Genomic DNA, 17033 nt, shown 5'->3' with positions numbered 1-17033 from the left:
GAAAGAAAAAAGAAATACTGGTTAATGATTGGAAACTGTGAATTACATACGCTGAAGCCAATGAGTGACAATCGATAGTTGGGAGACACTGGATACTTGTCAGAGATAAAAGAAGATTTCGAAATTTAAAATACAAATGAACATTTTATAAAAATAAAATATAAATATAATATAATTTAAATTTTCAATAATAATTATATATGATTTAATAAAATCAAAATATATATCTTATATTTTTATATCATTATAATATATAATTTTTATATAAAATATAATATAAATATATCAATTTTAATATTTTATATAATATAAATATATCAAATCAGATTTAAATAAAAGTGGCGCGGAACAGTCACTACTCACATTGGGTGGTGGTGGTGATCGTAGTAAATAACCCTCTGCTTACGTCACCTTCACTTCCACTTGGAACCCCTAGATTGAACCGTGACGTAGCCCGAAGGCCAAACTCTCTTCCAAGTTTTTATTTTGGTATTTATTATTGTCGAAGGCAACGGGGAAAAGAGAGCTGACGTGGAGTAAATACTCATTGGGGGAGGAGTAACGAATGGACCCCACTCGCATGACATAATCATCGTCGGAATGAAATTACAGTTTCCTCGTCATTACGTTCCCTACTTGACACATGGCACATGTGTTTCACTTTCCTTCAGGCATGGAGAGAGTGGGCTTCCGTGGAGGAGAGAGAGAGAGAGAGAGAGAGACTAAAATGTGGGGCCCTCCATAACTTTTTGTCTCAAATTTGAAGCCAATAAGAGTATGCCACGTGGATCCTCTGACGGTGATGGGATTGGGCTTGGGGAGGGCTTTGCCTTTGTTTTTGTGTGGGCTTGTGGGAGGAGGGGCCCCACCATCATGAATTTGGAGATTCCCATTAAAGGACCACCGTTGATGGTGGTACAGAAGTATGGTGTCTGCCATATGTGATGAGATAAGCAAAGGGAATTGCATCAGCATCACCATTGCACTTGGGCTCCACGTAACCTCTTTTATACGTAAAATTAGATGATGTGGTGTAAAAATAATATAATTTAAAATTTTAATAAAAATTATAAATAAATTTTAAAAATATATATTATATATTTTCATATCTATATAAATTTTGATAAATATTTTTATATAAAATATAATATAAACACATAAATTATCAAATTTACTTTTTTTCTTCTTAATATTTAAAAAATCTCAAAAAAAAAAGTAATTAATGATTTTCTCTTATTTTGAAACTTAAAAGAAATGATTATTTTTTAGTGCATTCAATTTAATTATTATTGACATATCACGGCGTCATAATTGATATATTGAGGAAGAGAGGAGCTTCCCACTATTACTTCCATTTTAAAAATCGTGAAAACATTTGAGAGTTAAAATGACAAAGTGCGACCCATTTCAGTTTTGACTTTTGATAGTTGGGTAACCGAAAGGCAAAAGCTAGAGAGAAAGAGCGGCTATGATTGGAGATCCCAAGATTGAAAAGCAGAAGAGCCATCGATGAGGAAATGCGAATTGGTTGAAAGGCCATGGACCGAAAGCCCCATTTGACAAAATATAGAAAAAAGAGGGAAAGAGCTTGTGGAAGTGGTACTCGTGGTCACCGTGCATAAGGGTCAAATCCAAAAGATCAAATCAAAGAAGAAGCTATGTCGTCATGCTCAACATCATCAACCATTGTTGATGGAACGCCACAACTCCTCAGCCCTCAGTAGAGCATTCCTTAACCATGTCTCACGTTGTCCAAAGAAAAAGGGCGAAAACGAAAGGCTGAATTGGATGCCACACACCCGGCATTTTTACATCATTGGATTTGGCAGGCACGCACCTTTATTATATAATATAAACTTATATATAATGAATTATTTAAAAATTTTATAATTAGTGCATTTATAATATAAAAAATATTAATATTTTTATATTTTTATCATATTTATATAAAATTATATATCATAATTTATATTAATATAAAATATTAATTTTTTAATTTTATTAAATTTACATACAATTATTATTAAAATTTTAAATTATATTAATTTTTTTATATTATATTTATATTATATCATCATATTACTTGTAGATATTCAGATCTAATTGATTGTAGCCATGGCCATGGCCAATGAATGCTTGTTATATTTCATTTATGACATTATCTTAGTACCATCTCGTCTGCCCATCTTTACTTTTTAAACCCATTTTTTGTTTTTAATGCAATGGACTTGTTTCTTAAATTTATATCAATGAGTTTAAATAGAGATTATTATCAAGTGTTTATATAATTAAAGGTAGTTTTAAATTTTATCTAAATTTAATTTTTTTAAATAATCTTAAAAATATATTTCTGGCAATTATTTAACGTATTCAAAATTTTATTTTCATAAATTTAAAAAAATTGAACTTTAATTGTAATATAAAAATAGTTAAAAGGTTTTTTTTTTTTTTAATGAAAGGGGCCAATTGAAGAAATCAGCTTTCAATGAGCCATTACTAGTGTTTTCGTGTACCCATTTTACAGTTAATAACTCTTTCGGTGATTCCTTTATTAGTCAATCAGTGAAGTGCCCCTAAAGTTGACCATATTCCATAACTTCCAAGGAACTTAAAATACAAGCACCACCATGCAATGAATTAATTACGTCAAACAATTTGCCTTTACTAATTACATAAAGTACTGTACCAAACACATGGTAGGTATACTTGCACAAATTTTTTTTTCCTTTAATCTCCGCGAATAAATGAATGTGCATATTTAAAATAGAGTTAATGTTTGGTATGCTCTTGTACTAGTAAATAAATAATACGATACACACGATATCTTTCATAGATGCATATTATAAGATTTCATAAATATTATCATCGATATTCTCTTAAAAAGATCGATTTAATAAATTGTGAACATTTAATTCATATATTAAATGCTTATTGATAAAAAGATATATAATTGAAGAAACAAAAAAATTATATAAAAATTTATGATCATGAATCTCTTGATGTGGTCTATTCAAAGATACATTACCTTCTAATTTCATTTTTAAAATACAAGATGAATACGTTGTGTGCATCTATCATAAACATTGCCAACAAAATCACAAAATCTAAAAGCCAATTAGAAGATTTTCTTGTAGCAAGTGGGAAACCCACAAAATATATCTAGGCGTGCTTTGTGTTTCCACATGGTGAATTCCATTTTCACATAATCACCCAACCTCAATAATATTGCATCGAACATGCGTAGAAAACACACTCTCTCTCTCTTCCGGCATTCGTGGAGAAAATATCATAATCTAACATGAAAGTCAAACACTTTTCTTTATTAAAACCTTTATTAACCTAAAACCTCTCTTTTTTTATTTAATCATTTCCTTGCCATGTTCTTGATAAGTTGGAAACTTCATTCACGCGCTTCACGAGAGTTTGGTTTTTTTTTTTTTTTGGGGGGGGGGGTTTTCTGCATTTCTTACGGGATTCGTCATTTTGACAATCCCCACGTGAGTGAACACGTGTTCCGTACATCGACACGGCAGTGATATATAAGATGTTGTCAGCAGATCTGCACCCGTGACCCGGATCTGTATCCGTATCATATCCATATTGGGTCCGGCTTCCACTTCCAGGGTCCTACATTGGTGCTCAACTGCTCATTATCGCCGTTTGCGCACATTAGCGAGCCCCTCTCGTTTGTCGCGCCGCTGGCTTAAAAAAAAGATAAGGCGTTTATTTATTTACTTATTTATTTATTATTATTTGTTTTTAATTTTTAATGAAATGAGTTCCCTGAAGGTGACACATGGGTTACGCAACCTGATAGGACTGTCGCAGTTCAGACAGTGGGACCCGGTGATGTCATGATCTGAACTTTGTCGGCTCTTGAGTATAATAATGTAGTTAATCCTCCTGCCGCAGGGGCGGGGGATCATTCTTTACCTTACGAAGGGTCTGCTCCGTCTGAAAAACTATCTGATCATGGCCGTACACGTGGCAGATTGTATGTAATTAATTGAGGGGTTGATCATGGGGACAATCGAAATATGATTGGGGTGGGCAGTGCCTGTTTTTGCTTATGTTGTAAGTTTTCACCATACAAAAATACGAGATAAGGAGGTGAGGGAAGGAATTTGTATATTAATTTCATATAAAACATTAAAATTTATATATTTATATTATATTTTATATAAAAATTATATATTATAATTATATTGATATTAAAATATAAAATATAATTTTTATTTTATTATATTTATAAATAATTATATATTTTTTAAATTATATTATTTTTATATTTTATATTTTATATTTATTCGTATCAAATTATCAGTTATATTTTCAATTGATAAATCTAATAAAAATGTAAAGGGCATTGAATTCTCAGCAACCCATTTGTCCAAAAATCTTGATTCTTTGATGGAATTCCTTTAATTTTTAATTCCATTGCCCCAATTGTCAATACAAAAGGTCCATCAAAATAGGATAAGACCGTGTCAGTTGTACAATCTTGTCTTCTAGAAAATCACTTTGATGGTTCATGTTAAAAAAGAAACTGGAATACAGCTAGCAGAGGTTATATTTTGAGGATGAGACAATTGAATTGACTACCTGAATCTGATTGGTGACGGGTTAGTACATGTAGCTTATAGGTTAGGTATATGTATATTGATTTAGCCATGGCTAAAAGTGTTAAAAAGAAAAAGTCATTTTGGACTGAACCAAAATTAATTATGGGTCTTGCTTGCGCAGTCGGTTTGAAAATTTTGTAAATGGCAACGGGATCAAATATCTTAGCCATGACGTCCTATAGTTTTGACCAAATCAAGTAGGTTTATTACAATTCCCCCCCCCCCCCCACCCCCACTTCCAATTCACCCTTTTCTCTTGCAGCACACTGTAATCTTAAACTGCTTGTAGGATGAAAAAAAATGATAATTTTTGCATTTATATAATATAAAATATTAAAATTTATATATTAATATCATATTTTATATAAAAATTATATATTATAATTTATATCAATATAAAAATATAAAATATATTTTATTATATTAAATATAAATATAATAATTAATAAAATTTTAAATTATATCATTATTATATTTTATATTTATATTATATATATACTATTATATATTATGTTTTAAATTATTATATTAAAAAAAAAAGAGAATTATTTTTATATTTTTGGGAACGAGAGAGAAATTAAGGGCATGTCAGCGTCCCAAAAATCAAATAGCTACTACTGTAGTCACCTAAGCCGGTTGTCATAGAAAAAGCCATGGCAGCAGCCCTCTCTCTCTCTCTCTCTCTCTCTCTCTTTATCTCTTCCTTCTCCTTCGTCAATCGTTTTGGCAACTACTGTAGTTTCGAATGTCAGATGGGAATTGCATGTTATATAAATAGTTTTTTTTTTGAAGAAATAAATAGTTAAATACTTGGCTTACACGTATCTTTCTACTTTTCACTTGGGGGAATTGTTATATTATTAAATCTAATCTATCAAGCATGGTCTTCATCCTTTGTATCTTTTTTTTATTCTTATTATTACAAATTTGGCAATGTCCGAAAGAACAGATGGTGGAAGTATTTCTACAGTGGATTCTAATTGAAGGTTTAATACGATAATATTACATGAATATAATATAAATAAAAAATTTAAAAATCATAAAATTTAAAAATTAAAATTTTAGTGATAATTATATATAAATTTAATAAAATAAAATATATATTTTATATTTTTATATTAATATAAATTTTAATATATAATTTTTATATAAAATATGATATAAATACATAAAATTTAATATTTATATAATATAAATACACAAATAATCTCATCGTGCCCTATTGCACTACCATTGTTTTATTGAACGGGGTTGAGTTTCATGCTTGTTTGCTCAAAACCCAATATGGCTTTTGTTTAAAGAAAAACAAACTCGACCTGTAATGTAACTTATAAAGCAAGCAAGCCTTTGCGGACTGCAGACCAAGTTTTCTTGTGTTGATCCAAGTCAGGAAGAAAATTGAGTAGGCTTCGATCCAACATATACTTGGAGCTTGGGACAAACTTCATCCAGCAGTACATTTGTTTTCCATTGCGGAACAATCTTTGAAGCCCGAATCATTTATTCTGGTCCCCAGTCCTCTCTGCAGCTCTTCTACAAAATGGGCTTCGCTTATTCTATATAGCTTTAAAATTAGAGAAAACGGGGCCTGACGAAGCCCCCATTGCCTGTCTTTGCAAACTACGTGGCTAAAGCTGAAGCATGAAATGATTTGGAGTGATCCATTGGGCTCCATAATACGACTATCAACGGCTGAAGACAACTAGAGAAGACCTTCGGCTTTTGAGTCTGGAAAAATGGAGAAGTTTCCAGAACTTGTGCTTTTGATAAATGGCAGAAACTACTTGCGAAAAGAAGATGACACAAAATCTCTCTGGAACTTTCTTCGCCAGCTCCTTATGTCATCACTTATCTTTCTTCCACCTGACACTGGACAAACATTGTAACTAAGAACACTTACACTTCCCCCAAAACATTCTCAGTTCCTTTTTCCTACAAAAACTGAAATTTAGAACAGAACTTCGATAATGAACTGAACACAATATTGGTAGTTTTATTACAGAACCAAAATTGAAGAGAAGGAAACAAGAAATGGAAGGGGTGGTAAATAAAGAAGAGGAATCGGTGACGTTTGCAACTGGAACAGCAGGCTTGTCATCATCTTCATCATCATCTTCTTCTTCATATGTTACTCCACAGCCAATGGAAGGGCTTAACGAGGTTGGTCCACCGCCGTTCTTGACCAAGACTTTTGAAATGGTGGAAGATCCTTCGACGGACTTGGTGGTTTCATGGAGTAGAGCTCGTAATAGCTTCATTATTTGGGATCCTCATAACTTCTCGACTACTGTGCTTCCTAGGTACTTCAGGCACAGCAATTTCTCCAGCTTCATTCGCCAGCTCAATACATATGTAAGTAATCCACTTTAAAATGTTGTCTTTCTTTTTGTTTTGTTACTAATTTTGTAGAACTATACTTAAAAATGGTGTGCTGTCTCTGTGTCTTGGTGATAGATTTCAGTCTAATATATTTCAAGATATACTAATCAGTAATCACTTAAATGCCTCAATCAAATGCAGGGTTTTAGGAAAATTGATCCAGACCGTTGGGAATTTGCCAATGAAGGATTTCTGGGAGGGCAAAAGCACTTACTGAAAACGATCAAGAGGAGAAGAAATATCTCGAAAACTTCACAACAGCAAGGAGGAGGAGCTTGTGTTGAGTTAGGACAATTTGGACTAGATGGAGAGCTTGATAGATTGAAGAGAGATCGAAGTGTGTTACAAGCAGAAATCGTGCGACTAAGGCAACAACAGCAGCATTCAAGAGACCAAATTGTTGCAATGGAAGATAGGTTACAAAGAACAGAGAGGAAGCAACAGCAGCTAATGACATTCTTTGCCAAGGCTCTTCGCAACCCGACCTTTATCGAGCAATTTGCACAGAAAAAACAGATGCAAGGTGTTGAAATTGGGAGAAAAAGGAGACTAACAGCTAGCCCGAGCATAGAGAATTTGCAAGAAGAAGCAATTCCCGTGGTACTTGATACTGACCAAGTTGTTGATTACACCGATCAGGAGCAAGAAGAATTGGCAACCATGGATTCTGATATAGAGACATTTTTCGCTTCTGCATTGAACAATGAATCAAGCTGTGAAATCAAGGATACGATAACAAGTTCATTGCCCACATCAAGTGAAGCTAATTTGGTTGTTAATAATACACTATGGGAGGAGTTAAAAAGCGAAGACCTAATAGTTGGTGAACCAAATGAGGACGTTTTGGTGGGTTATGAGGCTGAAGTTGATGTGGAGGTAAACCCTGCTGATTGGGCTGATGATTTGCAGGACCTTGTGGATCAGATGGGTTATCTCAGGTCAAAGCCATGACCAAACAGATTAATCCCAATTTAGGATTAATTTTGTTGTTCTAGGCTCGAGTTGGTCTCTATGACACCATTCCTGGTTTTCTAAAGCTGGTATGACCATATGTTCATGCATCGTAGCTTTGTTGTTCATATTGCTTCTGTATTTTGTTTGACTAATAGGAGTATGTGATTTCTCTTACAGCAGCGAATGGTGAAAGTTACTAAGAGGCCAGCAGATGTTCCTGTTATTCCGTATCCTTTATTTCTTTTTGGTTCTTTTCTAATTCACTTTGGAATTTTATTTACTAGTTACACGATATTTGTTATTTCTTGTGGCAAATTTTTGCAGGCAGCGGAGTAACCAAAGAGATTTATGAGGAGCCCTTTCAATCCAATTCTTCCAAGAGCTTCTACTTCCAGATTTTTGGTACCACTGTTTATATATATGTTTGCTCTTTCAGTTTCCTTGTTAAGTTCTCATTAATTTATGTAAACATCAGTTGCAATCCATAAGTATATAAAGGTTCTGCATATTTTGATATAAACTTTTGTTCGATATCCTGATACACCTATATCTGGAATATACATTCCTATATTTTTCGAGAATGGAAAAAACCTTTGGAGCTTGAAGCTCACAGTTATAAAATGAACATGAAGATTAATGTTATATGTGGCTGAGTTGTATTTCCTCAGTCATGTAAATGCTAAAAACTGGAGTAAAAGTGATTCAAGGAAGAGCTAAATGAACAATTGTACAGAATGGATTGTCCTCGAATCAGATACAAAATACTCAATAAGGTGTTTGCCATAGATTGCTCTCATCTTAGTGCACACATTTCAACAAAAATGAACAACAAGATGTTGGACATTTCAAGAAAAAAAACATGCAATTAATCCATCTATTCATGCAAGCAATTGCCACTCTCCCTAGTTTTCACCGAGCTTTGGGTGGATATAGTGGTCGAGGCATATGGACTGAAGGATCAGAACCAGCACTACTTTTTGAATCGCCATTATAGAAAGCAGCTGATCTCTTGAACTGGAACTCATCCATGGACTGCCTTTGAATTCTGTGAAAGGCATAATTGCCAGCTCTTTGTTTTGCCCTGGTAGACTCCGTCAAGTTCATATAGTTTGGCCTACTATTGCCACTCTCTTCTGTTCTATCTGAAGCCAGGATAGTGTTTCCAGAAACTGGTGTGGTAGAAGTGCATATTGAAGATGAAGCAGAGCTCTCATCATATCGAAATTCAGAACTTGGACTTGAAGACGAACGAGTAACTTGACCAATATGGGGAGGCTTTGCAGAAATCCTAGTGGTGATATTGTTCTTTCTGACTTTTACTAAGCATGGTTCGGAAGATCTTGTATTCTTTCCCACAAGGCACTCTGAACAACTTTTTGATGGTGGAGTTGCTTCTGAAGGGTCAGCATCTAATTGTTCCATTAATCTAGTCTCCCACGGCCTGGCTGCCATCCACCGTTCTAGCCAACTCCATCCCCAACTATTCTTGTCAAACTCTTGGTTTTTGAGATATGGAATTGAACTATTTGTTTGGGTAATAGAACAAGGATTTGATCTCCATTGCTGTAAAAGCAAAGAACATCAGTTTTCTTTTGCCATGATTAGACAAAGGTACAAAAATTAGAAAACTTCCATACCTTCTGAGCAAGAGAATAAGCAAGGGCTCTTTCTCTCTTGAAGGCTCCTTCTTGCCTCATCTGTAGCTTTGTTTTAACATCTTCCAGTGTTCCTTTGCTATCACACCAGCCATCCTGAAAATATTTCCGAACAGCAAATAATGACATTTGCAAATTGAAGTGGCAATTAAAGTTTTGGTTAGTGGTACCTCTGCTTGTTTCAGGACATCAGCCTTGCTGCGGTGTTCATCAAGCATCTTCTGAACCGCTTGCCCCTCTATGGACATACGCACACGACGAGCCCTAACACGAGCCTGAACACGAACAAGAGCTTGCATGCACCGAAATGTCACAGCAGCCTGTTTCCTCACCTGTCGACCACGAACTAAGGCTTGAAGCCTCACAATTCCTTTTAAAGCCCTCAAAGCCCTTCTTGCCTACATAACAATTGCTGTTAAATAAGAATGCTGGTTCAATAACAGCCTAATATTTCTGCAACAAGCACCATCAGCATGGAGAACGTAACAGAAAAACATAAGCAATAGAGTGAACCAACAAGTTGAAGATCCGAGTGTGAATACACCAATACAAATTTGACATTAAATTTACTGAAGAATAAGGGCAACTACATGTACCTTAAAAACTTAATTCCGATCAAATAACACTACTATTTTACACTGAATCAATTTAGATCTAATCTTTATTTACTATCTGCTATGGCTGCACTGCTGTGTTAACTGTTTAAATTGAGAAACAATGAAGAACCTCTACCATGGAAAATATCTTTCACTTTGAAGAAAACAAATGGCAGTAAAAGGAAATTCAAATTTACCAAGAAGCCACGAAAAGCAGTTTGGACGCGGATAGCAGCCCATTCTCGCCTTACAACTCTGAAATCTTTAGGAGGAGCTCGAACTACTGCGGCCATTGCAGCGATGAAAGCATCATTCCTTGGTGAAGAATCAGATTGTTCAGAATCTGCTTTTAACTTTCCTTTAAAACCCTTCCATGAGGACCCCAAGTCCCCTGAAGAACTCCTCCATAACCTCCATTTCTTACTTTTGCTATTCACCTTTTCCTACATAGCAAAAAGAAAAGTGCTTTACTGCTTAAATGTATATAACAGTAAGTAACTGTATAATGAAGCACAAAAGCACAAAGCTTACTTGGTCCTCTTTTTCAGTCTTCTTAATACCAATAAGTGATTTCACCCATTTCCCTGAAGCACCCATTGACAGTTCAAGGTATATATTTTGTCAGAGCTATAAAAAACAGTTTTTTTTTTCTTTGAGGGAAGAAACAAATGGAGAAATGAAACAAGTTTGATCTCAACTAGCTCAAAAGAAGGCAACTTGGTAAGACAAAGGAAATGGGCAGCAATGAGAATAATTAATAACAGGATAAGAGCGACAAAAAGGAAATTGTTTTTGAAAAAATAGGACTTCGAGTCTTCGACAAGGCTCAAAGAAGAAAAAGAAAGCAGGTTGAGTGAAAACTTAAAGCAAGAATACCCAAATGAAAAGAGCTGAAATAAAGCTCCCAAAGAGCCCAAAATACAAAGTTTTGGGTAACAACAAAGAACCAGAAACCAGAAGGAAAGAGAGAGAAACGTGGGGCAAATGTGGGGAATGTGGGTTTGGGGTTACAGGTATAGTGGGTTTACAACGTCCAATTATACTGTTCGATATTTTGAAATTCAAAATAAACCAACGGACAAAGAAGGGTTATCTTGATCCCGCTCAATGGCATTTCTCTTTGTGGTGAGACTATCTGTTCTTGTATTTGGAACTATTTTTAGTTTTTTACACTGCTTTCAGGAAAATTTGTCATGAAAAGGTACGATCCCTTTGTTGTCGTACATGAAAAGTTACCAAAAAAGACAACAAGTTAGCCGACAAAGAATCCCCTAGTCAGTGCATTGAAGATGTGGCTTCCTTGTCACAGTAAAACAGTGTTACGCTGTGTGGCATTTTCAAGTAATTGGCTTGGGACACTTGTATGGACAGTGTTAAATCTCTGTTCAATCTGACTTTTCAAAATCATTTTCTTTGGAAAGAAAAAAACAAAAAAAAACAATTAGGACTTCCCCCCGTGATGTTACCTTGGTTTAAAAATGATTCAAATGATTCAAAGCTGTGAAAAAAAGCTGGGAGATTGATTGGTCTGATGCAAATAAGTATTCAGAACACTACAAGTAGCATATCTGAATTTTACAGCTAGATGGATTTCATATTGTTCTGTATAGACAAATTTTGATTTTCAAATTTCTTGACAATCAGGGTTTGTTTCCAATCTGACTTGTTATGGTCTGAGATTTCCAATTCATAAAACCAAAATGGCAAAACCTACTGTCGTAAACCCCTTTGGTTGTTTGACAATGGCTGCAACTGAACCAAAAGGAGCTCTGAAGTGTGAAGAGGAGATGCCATGGAAAATGTGAGACAGTGAGAGGAGCATTAAAGTAAAAGCATTTAACCAGGAGATGCCATGAAATTAACTACAAGGGTAATCAACTGTTTTGTCCTGACAAGGTTTATCTGATATGATTGTTAATGGAGTCAAGCTTTTCATTGAAGAGTTTTAAGGTTGAATCTCACCTTCATTAAAACGGTGTTTGAGGCAGTGATAGAACTAATGTTAATGGTGATTTTAAAATACTGCATTTATATAATAGATTTCTGTTACTATACATAAAATCGAATATCGGACTTTAGCTCCATCTCTTTTATCTATTATGCTGCAAACCTACAACCAAGAAAATTGTCTTCAAAACAATTGTATTACTACTAGTAGTATTTCAGGTCCATATTTTTACCCGAAAAAAGGGAAATGTGAGTTCTTGAGCGTGATAGACTTAGAAATGACAACTGAATGTATCTAACGAGATTTTAATTAATCAAATTTTATATTTTTAATATTGAATTTGATTTTTAATATTATATTTTATATTTTAAATCGATTTGATATTATATAAAATTATAATTGGTTTAATTTAATTTAAAATTAATAAATTATAATTTTTAAATATAAATAAATAATAAAAATATTTTAATGTATATTTCAAGTGAGGTCAAGATTAATTTGCTTAAAATCTAATGTCGACTCAACATTAAATCTAAAACTCGATCTGACCAACTCAAAATTGGATTTAAAAAAAATCTTATAAGATAAATACGGATTAAATTAAGTTGGACTCATAGTTAAGGGAAATGGATTGACTTTGACCCCTCTCACAGTCAATAGTCAAAGCTCATAGTTCCAGGAATGTTCACCTTTGTCCGTCGTCTGTCTCACGTGCGCTTGACCCAGCACCGCCTTTCATACCCATTGCACTTTCCACGCTCTGGCTTTATGGTGAGTACCAACAACCACACGACAAAGTAAAGCAGTTGGGATTGGAAAGTAAAGCCCTTGCATCTTCCAGGAACTCTTCATTATTTCAAAAACAACAACTTTCTTCGCATGACAAAAGGGGTTCTAGTATCTAAAAACCTTAATAAAAAAAAAAAAAAACAGAGAATGTTTGGTCAGATTCAGACCCCTTCACCTATTTTACATTTTTATTACTACCGCTATGTACACTTTTGCTAAAAAATTGTGGGCACAAGAAGTGTCCGACCTTGGTCATTTATCATTTGGTGAATGCTCAAAAAGCTTTAATTATTAGCCATAACTGACACCCTTGGGCTAGGGAGTCCCATGTATGCAAGCCTGGGTGAGACTCGAATTTTGGGGCTTGGTCGTGGTGAAGGTATTGGACCAGAGTTCCCAAAGCGGCCAGGAGTGACTCTGGGAGAGAGGTTAACTTTTTCCAGAGCTTGGAATTGAAGTTCCGTTGGGTAGTCTCTGACACACCCAATGCGAGGGCCAACCCCACTTGTCCACTTGCAAGACAAACGCTTGGCCATGTTGAATGCTGGTGCTTCCTCATTGGCTGCACTGCTGCCAGTGCCACTTTGTAGAATTCTGATGCATGCATCATTTGCGGATCCATCAACATCCACAGCCTTTGAATCCGTTGATTTTGCTGTTGCCGCTGGATCTTTGATCTCCCCATGCTTGGACTCATCACCAGCAACTTTGTACGAGGTATAGTCATCATCTATAGCACATCTCTGCACAAGGAATGAGAAATGTGAGAGCTATTCTGAAAAGATGAATCAGTTTTGGTGGCTATCTGTGTAACTATGCTGTTAGATACTATGAAGCTAAGAACATCTCTGAACAAAAATGCTTTATTACCTTGACGTTGGTCAAATCGACATTGTGTTCCTCAAGGAAAATAATGAACTCCTTGAAATTGTCTTCGGTTGGGAGGTAGTGACCACTGTAAGGCCAAATAGCCTGGAGAAGAACAGAAGCATTTAGCATAAAAAGGAAAATCAAGGGAAAAATAATTGGTGTATTGGTGTTTGCATTACACCATATGTACCTCAAGAACTCCTTGAGAAGCCACCAATCTTCCAGCAGCTGTTGTAGCCCCACCGGAAAGGAAACTTGAGTGCTGAAAAACACCTTTCTTCTTCTGCCCAACATATAAGGATCTTGATGTGCTTAGTACAAAAATCCACTTAGAACCCTCAATGGTGTTAACAAGCATTCCAGATTGCTTGTAAACAAGCTTTCCACTTTCCACAATCACCTCAAATGCTTCCCTCTCTTTCTGCAAACGAAGTAACAGATATGATTACGAAATGCACAATACATTTTTGACAGAATTGGTGCATTTCACAAGGTATAGAAGTAACAAGACTCACTGGTCCAAGATATTTAATGCATTGCCGTTGTAGATCTGTTCTTTGGCACTTCCTAAGATTTAGTTCTTTGCCATCGCCAATATCCAACCTTCAATTCCAGGATGGAAAATGGATTTCAGATATCAGTATGTAAAAAAAATTAACCTTCACTCATGTAACTTTTAAATCGTTTTTATGAAATATCCATTACCAGTAGAAGAAAGGCTGTGTGCTCTTGCTTGCTGACCAGACATCATAGTAGAAGTGTAAGTTGTGTCCGTATCGATGGCGTGGATCAATCTGCAGAAATATAAAAAGAACAGTTACTTATGGAATTTCCTTGATTTATCCTAAAATGTAATTCCCCCTGATAACAATATTATTTTGACAGATATCAGCCCATCTAATATGAATTTCGATCGAACCAAACCATCAAATTTTGATAAAAATCACCAATTTTGATTTGCAAATGGAATTCTGTTGTACAATTAATTGTTTTGCCATATACTAGTTCAGTTACTCAAATCCAAACTTTTTTTCTTTTAAGAACAGAGACTGATGCGTATCAAAACTCAAGAAGTTATTGAACCAGGTTCCAATGATACCATGTCTTAGCAAGAGTTTAGCTATAGCTAGATATGAAAGTCAATACAGAATGGTTACACCAACATATGGGACTCCAGAGGATATAAATATTTACTTTTTGAAGGATGGAAAGCCAATTTTGAAAGAAAATTTGATGGTCCTAAGATTTTAGTTCTTGCATAAAACTTGAATAAGCAAAACAAGCTGCCTAAAGCAACCTAGTCTGCTAGAATGCAAATCAACAGGGATAATATGGGCTTACAGCTTCAAGCCAATGTTGCAGGGCTAGTTTTTGAGCTTTCTCATCCTTAGACAAACCCTTCCCAACCTACAAACTCAAAAGGGTTCTCTTGTTAGTCTTCAAGCAAATATGAAAAATAGCAAACCACATTTCAAGGACTATTGAGAAAGGCTTAGTAAAGTACCTTGGCAGCCCTTGTTTTAGCCCGTGCCCACTTTGATATGGCAGTTTCTTGTTTCTCAATGTCATAGAACGAAACAGAAGACCTTCTCAATGCTGCAGAATCTAAGGTCTTCCACCTACAATGTTGAATGAATTTAAGAACCAAACAAATTACTCAAAATCAAAAACACCGAAAAAAGAGCACTTGGAAATTGAGATTATTTGGAGACAAACCAGAGCTCCTCAACCACTATTGCACAATCTGCCAGGTTCCTTCTTGTCCTATAACTTTTGTAAACTTTTTGAAGCCTAGTAGCAGCAGCATCAAGCTCACTAGCGGGCCTTGGAGAAAAAAATACCACTGGTTCAGGGAGTTTTATGGTGGGTCTTATTGGTATAATGATTCTATTCGCTTTATCATTTGAGACAACTGAATTTGCATTCCCTTGATCAAAAGGTAATTGTTTGAATGAATCGGATGCTTCAAGCTTTGGTTCATTGGAATCACCACCATTATTCAAACAATCAAACTTGTTAGTTGGAGACTTTGAATCATCCTTCTTGAAACTCTCTGCTTTTAGGGTCTCCTCTCCATCATCTCTTTCAAGGCTTATGGACCTTACAATAACCTTTTCTAAGGTGTCGGCATAACCAAAAACCTGATGTTTCAGGATTTTCTTCCATGGTGATAAAAGCAAAGAAAGGGAAAGACCCATTGCTTTAAAAGCTCTTATAGACTCTAACCTGTGACATTAGAATTATCAAACATGCTCATTAGATTGAAAGAAAGCAATCCCCTTAGTCCCCTTGAGTTAATTAGGAAAGGGAACCAGAAGAAAATTTTCCACAGGAAAAAACAACAAATTGATCTTCAAAAAAGAAAGAAGAACTAGATAGAAAAAATCAAAACCAAAAAATGTAATCAAGAACCTCACCTACAGATCACAGAAACAAGCAGTCAAAAAACCAGAAAACTTTTCTCAAACTTGGAAGTTGCAAGGAGAAGACTATGGAGTCCAACTGCAAAGCAAGGCAACTTGTTAAACTATGTAAGACAGTTTATATATAGGGTAGTTTGAACAATCAAAGCTACTGCCACTACGTGGAAAATTAATACTATGAAGGACAAGGTTAAACCAATTCAAAGTTGGCGTGTCATGCATAAAGTCAGTTACCCAATTTCACTGAAATAGCTAAGCTTGGAGGAAAAAAGTCAACATAGCAGGGTTAAGGGCACCTTCAAAGAAGTTTATGAGAAGGATTGAAGAAGCGCCAGTTAGAGGAAACATGTTTTAAACGGCAGAAAAAAAAAATAAAGCAGATAAAGAAATAAAATTATAGAAGCATGAGGCTATAAGCTAAACAGGTACTTATTTTATATTTTACTACAACTGCCCCATTTCTTTCTACCCTTTCTGTGTTTGGTGGTGTTGGGGGGGGGGGGGGGGGGCGCATAATTGTGATATTTGTACTGTTGTCGATGGAACATCGTTTTCAGCCATGCTGGAAATCTTCCACCCCTACCAACTCGTGATAATCCATTGACCTTTTCATGACTTCCATGAATCTACTCTTTTTTTACTAGGCACTTGATTCGTTTTAGTGAAATAGGGGGATGTTTATTCTTTTAATTTACTAGCATATGTCAAGAAATGATACATCATGCATGCATGGAATCATAATTTTATTATCAAGGCTTGTTAATATACAAAACATTAATTGTTTCCGACCTTAAATC

At 35.0% G+C, this 17033-nt stretch overlaps 3 protein-coding genes across 5 annotated transcripts; 1 reads left to right on the top strand and 2 right to left on the bottom strand.

Annotated features, from left to right (window-relative positions):
* The first annotated feature begins 6421 nt into the window (after positions 1-6421).
* Positions 6422-9525, top strand: LOC111299261 (heat stress transcription factor A-2-like). 3 transcript variants are annotated; one of them, XM_089747264.1, is made up of 4 exons: positions 6422-6974; positions 7143-8041; positions 8133-8357; positions 8889-9525. In XM_089747264.1, exons 1-2 carry the CDS (start codon positions 6654-6656, stop codon positions 7950-7952), a joined length of 1131 nt encoding a protein of 376 aa, XP_089603390.1. In that variant the 5' UTR covers positions 6422-6653; the 3' UTR covers positions 7953-8041; positions 8133-8357; positions 8889-9525. The 3 variants fall into 3 exon arrangements, with proteins under 3 accessions (XP_089603390.1, XP_022750081.2, XP_022750082.2); XM_022894346.2 differs by having other exon boundaries at positions 8133-9525; XM_022894347.2 differs by lacking the exon at positions 8889-9525 and having other exon boundaries at positions 8136-8475.
* On the bottom strand, positions 8674-10951 carry LOC111299260 (protein IQ-DOMAIN 6-like). Its single transcript, XM_022894344.2, is given in 6 exon segments — positions 8674-8876; positions 8879-9518; positions 9593-9706; positions 9781-10008; positions 10404-10649; positions 10738-10951. Coding segments are annotated over 6 exon segments (1341 nt in total). The 5' UTR covers positions 10804-10951; the 3' UTR covers positions 8674-8829.
* Positions 10952-12713: 1762 nt separating this feature from the next.
* LOC111299259 (IQ domain-containing protein IQM1-like) lies at positions 12714-16329 on the bottom strand. Its single transcript, XM_022894343.2, has 9 exons — positions 16231-16329; positions 15530-16039; positions 15318-15432; positions 15155-15220; positions 14519-14607; positions 14329-14416; positions 14004-14234; positions 13814-13915; positions 12714-13686 (listed from the first exon to the last, which is right to left on the bottom strand). The coding sequence occupies exons 2-9, from the start codon at positions 16009-16011 to the stop codon at positions 13228-13230; spliced, it is 1632 nt and encodes a 543-aa protein (XP_022750078.2). The 5' UTR covers positions 16012-16039; positions 16231-16329; the 3' UTR covers positions 12714-13227.
* Positions 16330-17033: the final 704 nt, after the last annotated feature.

The sequence above is a fragment of the Durio zibethinus genome, chromosome 18, assembly GCF_047325235.1.
Source record: "Durio zibethinus cultivar Kanyao isolate XHJ-2024 chromosome 18, ASM4732523v1, whole genome shotgun sequence".
Classification (NCBI taxonomy): domain Eukaryota; kingdom Viridiplantae; phylum Streptophyta; class Magnoliopsida; order Malvales; family Malvaceae; genus Durio; species Durio zibethinus.
Note: the sequence above shows the minus strand (reverse complement) of the source record. Positions and strands in the feature narration are given on the sequence as shown.